The 8,191-nt window shown below is 48.8% G+C and overlaps 1 protein-coding gene across 1 annotated transcript; it reads left to right on the top strand.

The window, feature by feature from the left end:
- Positions 1–1,585: 1,585 nt before the first annotated feature.
- Positions 1,586–7,842, top strand: LOC127777507 (uncharacterized). Its single transcript, XM_052304114.1, has 5 exons — positions 1,586–2,206; positions 3,967–4,047; positions 4,725–4,787; positions 4,901–4,960; positions 7,241–7,842. Exons 1-5 carry the CDS (start codon positions 1,778–1,780, stop codon positions 7,406–7,408), a joined length of 801 nt encoding a protein of 266 aa, XP_052160074.1. The 5' UTR covers positions 1,586–1,777; the 3' UTR covers positions 7,409–7,842.
- Positions 7,843–8,191: the final 349 nt, after the last annotated feature.

Below are 8,191 nucleotides of genomic sequence, written 5' to 3'. Positions count from 1 at the left end.
TTTTAAGCTTTCCTTAATTGTAGTTTAATTAGTTTAAAACATTGGTGGTTAGGCTTAAAATCGTGGTGCCCAACCGTGACATGTATTTGGGAATAGTGGGAGTAATTGTCAGGGAAGCCTTTTATTTTCAAAGATTGACTACTCGTCTTTTTTAAAAATATATATATGCTTAAAAGATGACAAATTACTGCATCAAATAGTATTGTAAGCATGAAACTTTGGTGAATTATATTCATGAATCCAAAAAAAACACGAATATTAGAAAAGTACCTAATATCATATAATTAGAAGAAGTAAGGCTTCGAATGCAGGTCGTCTAGCCCACCACCGTTTGGAGCTAGGCGGAAGACCCCTAGGCGTTTCTCATAGTCATGAATCCTATATCACATCTATCTGTCCCACGGCATAAAGGATTTTGGCAATACAAATAGATAGCCAAAATACCTTATATTTCATAACGAAGTTAATAATTGCTAGTTTGTCTAACAGTATTGTGTTACTATCTTTGTCTCAACATATTATCATTCAAATTTTGTTTCAAAATATGACAACTTTCCCATCTACTCGTTGACATTCGCAACTATATCTTATTTAATTTCTTTACCTACTTATTTATTAAAACCAATCACAACCATACATCATTTAATTTCACCTCTCCTTTTAACTAATGTAAAAAAGTATGTAAATTTTTTGAAGTGCTTATATAGTTATATTTTAGGATGGTCGGAATGGTTTATAGCTATAAACTCCACAAAAAATACATAGGAGTAGCACCAAACACACACGTTTAATCAGCCGAAATCCCACATGAAAACAGAGCGTCTTATCTTATCTGCAGCCAACTGTACTCCAACATGATCCACAACACCACTCACCTCATGATTTTCGTTGTATTCGTTCCAGTCCCAAAACCAGCGAGATGGATGCACAAGCAACCGGTCACTGGTTGGTCTCTACCGTACCGAAGTCGACAGGAACAGAAGCAGTTATTATATCCAAGAGAAAGAGAAAAATAAAATCTTGACACGAACAAAAACTCGACTCGCCGCACGTCTCCGGAAAACGATTTTTTTTTTCGAAACAAAGAAAAAATGGGGAAACAAATCCAGTGGCATTTTTCTTTTTTTTTCGCCGCCACCGGCAGCCGCTTTTATAGCACACACCCGTCACCACACGGAAACCCCAGCCAAGGCTACTGCCACCTTACCTTGCGTACTACGCCTCACTTTTACCAAACTAACCCCTGCACCTCCACTCACCGACAGATGGGACCACTAAAGGATAGAAACGTCCTTTCCTATCCGGCACAGTGCGCGAAAGGGCGGAAAGGGTTCACTGGGCCCCACCGCGTCCAAGGTTTGGCGTCCCGCCACCACCCACGCACGCGGGGTACCCGGTCACTGACGTATGGGGCCCGGCTGGTGGGCCCCACGTGTAAGTGGGGGTGGGATGGGAGAGGAAGGAAGGGTCTCGCGGCGCGTCGTGTGCCATGTACAGGTGGTGGTGAGTAGTACTAGTGGTGGGAATGGATTATTTTATTGGCCATATGTGGGCTTTTATTCCGCGCGTTTAAAAACCCGGACGCCACGCCGTGGGCTCGGTTCGCCTCCACGCCCCCCTCATTTCCTCCTCGCTCCTCCCCCACCATTCCCACATCTCTCCCTCGCCTTCCTCCTCTCTCTCTCTCCACATCTCCCTCTCGCTTCCACGCCTCCGCTTTGGCGGCTTCTTCTCTAGGGTTCGTCTCGACTCGACTCGTCGAAGGGAAGCTGCTCCCATGACCGCGGCCGACGCGGAGGCGTGCGCGGTGGCCGCGGCGGCGGACATCATCTGCTCGCTCCGCGGGGCCGACCTCGCCGGGTGGACGCCGCCGTGGGGGACGGCTGCCGCGAAGGGGAAGGAGGTGGTGGTGGAGGAGGAGGAGGAGGAGTTGGCGTGGCCGACGGTGGCACGGGGGAAGCGGTCGCGGTCGTCGCGGCGCCGCTCGCCGTCGGGGTCGGGGTCGGCGGCGACCAAGGGGAGGTGGGCCAGGGGTAGCCCGGCGTCTCCCCTCGACTACAGCGGCGGCTCCGGCTCCGGCTCCGCCGCGTCGACGAGCGGCGGCGAGGACGGGGCCTTCTGCTCTCCACCGCCACCACCGCCGCCGGTGGTGACGGCGACGGCGGCGACTACGCCCACGGCCGCGCCCACCCCTTCTCCGGCCAAGGTACGTACTCCCAGCCGCGCGCGCGTGCATCCCTATCTCTCTCTCCTGTTTGTTCCTTCCCCTGCACAGCTCGCGCTCGCGGTTGGGCTGCTTCGCTTTCCGTTCCTCGTCTGGGTTTTCTTTGACGAAACTACCCCTCCGTGTTAGCAACGAGAGGAGGATGATGGATGGATGACTTCTCGATGAAACATCGCTTTTCCTCTCTCTCCCACTAGTCCCACCGGCTTTTCGTTCGCGTGACCTTTTTTCTTAATCCGACCTTCGCAGCTTCGCTGCCTACCCATTCTTTCACCTCCAACCTTTTCACCCAGGTCATTTCGGTAAAAACTCCATGGCTATTAGTACTTCACCCACCTCGCAGATCTCCTCGTCCTCTTCTTCTCCGAACAATTTCGGGATCTCCACCTCCGTGCTACTACTGCTACTCTCGAGCTCTGCGTTGTACCAGTAGCACTATGACTCTACGGGTGCTTGTACAGTTCACACTTTGAATTCGGGGAATTTTTTTTCTTTTGGGGTGGATTTGTACTACCATGTCATAGCGTGTCTGTTTGGTGCGGTTGACTCCTACCTTGCGGAGGGGGGCAGCCGCGGCAATTCACAAGGGTAGGTGGGTTCCGGTTCGGCTCCCACTCCCAAGTCTCCAACCACGAGCCGCGGCTTGCCGCTTTTGCCCAATCTGCCCATTCGCCTCGAGCCTAACTTCCGGGGGCAATCCGGTCATTTCGCCCGCCCTTATCCTGGACCTGACCTCCTCTATCGCGTTCGTTGCCGTGGGAAGTGAGGAGTCAAACCGACGCGGCGCTCTCCGTTGGAAGAGAGAGAGGGGTGGGGTGGCGCCGCCACGTGGCGGATGCCCATTGGCCGCCTCGCGCGCGACGTGTGGCCGCGGCGCGGGACACGCATGCATGCGTGGGTGTGCGAATGCGAATGCGAAACACGTCGTGGCCACTTGGCTGGCGCCACGTGGGCGCGTGGCGTTTCAGGTTCTTTTCTCTCTCTTTGCTCGCGGACGTGTCCTGGTGGGATGGGCCCCACCTCACACTGTGGTGGGATTTCCGATCCTAGCGGGAAAAAGGAGGGAAACGGATACTCAATTTTAAGTGAGTAAACTGAATTTTATATGGGCTTCTTTCTTTTTTCTTTTTCCCTGCGAGGGAAGGAACCTCGTGCGGGGCCCACCTGTCATCGTCATGTACAGGTGAGGTGAGAGCCCATGCTTCCATTACTGGACAATAGGTGCAGAAATTAGGAGCACACGCACCGTTGGTTAATTAATCGTGGATAAGATGGCAAGATGAGCAGTTTGTTTGTTTGTGCGTGCGTGTTGTTGATCTCTCCTATCATGTCGAAATGTGCTTCATGCGGGTAGGGCAACAATGAGGGGCAGTTTTGTGGGATCTTGGTAGGAGTTAGTTAGGTGATGTTTTCCCCCATTAGAGCCAAGCTTAAGCTAAGCTAGACTCTCTCATCTAATTCCCTTCCTACCACCTGGAAAACAATATTCTTTTGGGTGGAACATGCGTAGCCTGTTGCTTTCTTTTTCTACGGTCGCCTCCTTAATGCAGCAGCAGCAGCAGCGTTGGTTGGACTGTAGTTGGTTGGCTCTAGTGGCCCGTGTCGTGTTGTTTGATCCTACCAGCAGCGCGTTACTAGCTACTTCCAGTACAGTATTCGCTGGGTGTGTGATGATGAGTGCTAGTACTAGTAGTAGTATAACTGTATAACTAATGGCGTGCGTGCTCTTCTCTCGCTTACAGGTGGGCCCTGCCGGACGGCGCCAGCTGATCCTACCGACCCCGCCTCCCCGGCCCGCCGGACAGCGACCACGGAAGAAGATGGTAAGCTACTGCAGTCACTCACTCAGTGTCACACATATGACCCGGCACTTAGCACAGGAAAAGCGCATTTTGTTTACTGACGAGTGGTACAAGAAAGCAGGCAGGTTTTGTTTTGTTTCACCTTTGCATTTTTCTGCAGTAAAAGCACGGTAGATAGATAGAGCAGCAGCTTTGGGTCTGGGCTTTGATGAATGAAGTTACTACGAGTACTCCCAAGTTACAGCTTACTACTAGCAGTACACCCCCATCATTTGCGCGATTGCACAGGTCCGGCAAAAGAAAGTCTTTGGCCTACACAGTAGTCTCAGAGCAGTAGAGTCAGTGACTCAGCCAGTCGCGTGCAGGAGATGGTAGGCTGTTCAAATGGCCGGAGTTTTTCTTTTTTAAAAAAATGTTTTCTAGTTGCGGAGTCGGTCACCCAGTCTGGAATAAAGCGGCAGCTGGTGCGGCCACTGCCACCGGAAAGAGAGGGTGGTGAGGGAGGCAAAAGTGGTATCCTAAGGACAAAGGCTGCCTGCCCAAAAAGATCCACGCTCATCATCACCAGATGGTCCTGTGACGAAACGAGATCGAATTTTGATGGCAGTAGTAGAAAAAGAAGGATCGCGTTTGTTTCTTGGCTTTTATTACGGCTTGATTTGGCCTAAACTTGGTTTTCTTGTCGGTGTGGTGTGCAGAGGCTGCCGGAGATTCAGCAGCTGGTGCGGTCGCTGACGGTGGAGAACGATGGCCTTCGCGAGGTTGATTAGTTCTTCCTTCCCCTTTACGTGATTTTCACTTCTCACTTGGATTATGCTGTTAATTTAGCTCGAATTCTTATCCGTTTCTTGTTTATATTCTCGTCCGAAAACAGGAGATGGTGGCGTTGCAGAGAGCTTGCACGGCGTTGTCCAAGGAAAACTGCAAGCTAGAGGTCAGTGGCATATGCTGCTATCTAACCAAATCTTCTCTTTCTCTTTTGTGCACATGTGGCGTGCAATCGCTTCCAGGTTGGGGCGCTGAGTGCGCAATCATCATAAAACCCAAATAAAAATTCTGCATGTTTGATCAGTTGGTATAGCTTAAAGCATAAGTGATAGAACTTTCCAACTTGCTAAAACTAGAGTTCCCCTGAGCCTCCCAATGGAGCACTAGTGGTCCCCTGGCATTGTGAATGCATGCTGTCCTTCGATATTTTCTCTCTCTTCCTTGGTGTGTGCTTTACTTCGTCGTCCTAGGCTCTTCCTGGCTTCCTAGGAGAAGAGTGCTATGTGTGTGGCTTGGTTTGGTTTGGTGGCGATCTTCACTCCACATCCCTCTCAACCACCGTTTGTCCTTTGAAAACGGATGACAACCGGTGCTGATGATAAGCCTTTCGCAGGTTTAGATGTCGATTTCCATGCTTTCTTTTTTTGACCATACACGAACTGCCCGGGGTTAGCTTTGCCGCATGAGCACGTATTTGTTTTGCGCGGTGAAAGGTGCGGTGTCACTGCATGTGTGGCCGGAGTGCCGGACAGGATCACTGGCACACTTGCAGTATCTCTCTTCTCTTGAGCTGCTTAGAAGATAGTGGTAGTACCACGGTAGTGGCAAGTAGCCAAGGACCAGTGAAAGAAATATAGTACGGGATATAAATGACACATCCTATACTGGACAGATTAGACTAGATTTTTTTATTTTGGGGCGAGAGAAGTAAATACTAGGGCTATTGTTAGTCCGCAGGACGCGTGTCGTGTTGTGAAAGGGTGTCATTCTGAGGAGAGTGACACCTTAGCCAAATGGTCACACGGTATGGGACCTGGAGGTGGCGATAGACGTTCGTTATCTTATCTGAAACTGAACCGTGGATCGTCCGGACTTGGCCATGCGTCTCAGCGTCTGTCGTGTTAATTTAGGGTAAGTTGGATTTTTCTAGTCTTATAGGAAGCTCTTTGTCAGTTAGGCTGGGTGGAGCCTGCATGTGGCCGCTGCTTGCTTCTGGAGCTGTCTCAACACATGCGCTGCTTAGCTCCTCCTATCTCGATGTATGGAAGCTCCGGTTAGCTTCTACTAATACAATATTGTTTGTACCTTCTACTAGTACTGCATCTCAAGAGTCATGGTTAGTGACAAGTTCGTGTACTATATATAGTTAGTAACTTATAACAATAGTTTGCCACTGTGAGGTGGTAGCCGAGCTGTCAATTTTACGGTAAAGGTATAGGAGTGTCAGTGAGGATTTTAGTTGATTGCCTTCTTGACTTTCGCATTCGGGATGAAGTGCAAGCAAGTGGGAGGAGCTCGAATTCTTATCCTGTTTATCCATCTCAATAATCTCAAGTTCTCAACCACCTCTTCACCCATCAAGCTGCTTGCACGTTTGGAAGGGCTAGGAAAGTGACGTCCCCCAAAAAAACCCTTTGGCATTTGGCAAGGTAGAGTTGGTGATAGATGCAGTTCAGCTACTGCACTTTGTCTGCGCAATTGATGCAGTTACAAGGTGTTCTACTGACTGTTCATGCATGCTTCGTTTTCAACCAGCCGTACATGTCTGGAATCTTTCCCCCAATAAAGAACGCCATGTTGCCAGGCCATGACCTTAATCTATGCACACCAACCCGGATCCTGGACATGGTAATCCCGTGGCCTTCTTTAATGCCCTTAGTTCTTGCGTGCCACACTGCCACTGCACTGGTTCTGTGCTCCACAATCACATTAAAAATACAGACAGTGTACTAACCAGCCAGAATGGTTGGGCAAAGCTCTCCCCATTTCATTTGGTCCGGTTAACCTGTACTGCACCGTTGTTGTGCAGTGTCATCTCTAAAGCCTCGTGGTGGCTGAGTGGTCCATGCATGTTTTCTCTCTCTCCCGTGTGTCTTTCGTCTCCTCTGGCATAAAGCACATCTAGCTAGGTCCAGCCATGGTAATGGCCAACATTTTGGATCTTCTTAGTCCTGTTTCAGGTTGTTTATGCTTGGTCATGGACTCATGGTGGTTGCTCATTGTCTCTTATGCCTCCCATTTCACCTCCACAGAGATGTCTCTTTTACCAAAATATAAGAACTACGCTAGGTAGATTGTGACTACAACCCAAATTTCCTTTCCAAGTCTACTCTGTTGGGCTCATGGATTCATAAGAGATTTGCCTTCTGCAGTCATCTGAAATTATGTTTCATAAAACCTTTTTTTTCTGAAATGTATAATAACAATCTTTTCCTCTATTTTGCAGACAAGGTTAGAGAAATCAAGCAAACGAAACGGAACGAAATCCGAGGGGCAGCAAGCAAGGCCGCAGCCTGATGAGCCCGCAGCCAAGCAGGAATCTCAAAACGGCTTCGTGCTGCCTGACCTCAACCTCCCAGTGGAGGACATGGCTGCTGATGGATCAGCTCCTTGATGCATGAACGGCTCCAGATTATTACCGCGGCGTCGCTAACCAGACAAAAGAATTTTAACTGTATATAGAGGAAGCTGGGCTACAAGGGGCTCTGATCGCTCGCTCACTCCAGATGAAGCTAAAGGAGATAATTAAGGACCATACCTTATGCTTGTTTGATAAGTTGTTCAGATTTACTAGAGTTTAGCACCAGTGTCATATGATCCTCCAATCTTACTAATGCCATTTTAGGAGCAGAAAGGAGGATCGGTTTACCTTGCTTTGTCTGATAGAGTTATAGTAGTTTTTATTTACCCTGGCCTTGTGTGTCGATGAGGCAGAGGGAAGATTTTACTTTAGTAGTACAAGCTCCGGACAGTGTAGCTTGGTTGTTCATCTAAGCACTGTAAGTTAGGGAAGAACTATCTCAATGTTCTTTTGTTTATTCTGTTCAATGTTGGTGTGAATCTTTGGCTGTTTGTAGAGTCTTACTGTCTTGTTCACGGCTGATTACAAAACGGGTTGCATCTGTCACATTAGCTGCACAGCTCAGCTCATGGTACTCTCGGAAATGTCCCTAGCACTACTCCATTCATCCTAAAGTAAGTGCACTCGAAATGTCCCTAGCACTACTCCATTCATCCTAAAGGAAGTGCAGGGAGTGAGTAGATAAGTGTTTGTCTCTCCTAAACTAGAGGAGTGTATTTTGGGACGAAGTAGATAAATGTTTGCCCAGATATATGGCTAAAAATAATTATATTTTAGACTAAAATATATTATTATTATTTTATATGAGCACGGTTT

The sequence above is a fragment of the Oryza glaberrima genome, chromosome 6 (genome assembly GCF_000147395.1).
Source record: "Oryza glaberrima chromosome 6, OglaRS2, whole genome shotgun sequence".
Taxonomy (NCBI): Eukaryota; Viridiplantae; Streptophyta; class Magnoliopsida; order Poales; family Poaceae; genus Oryza; species Oryza glaberrima.
This window is presented reverse-complemented; position numbering and strand designations above follow the sequence as displayed.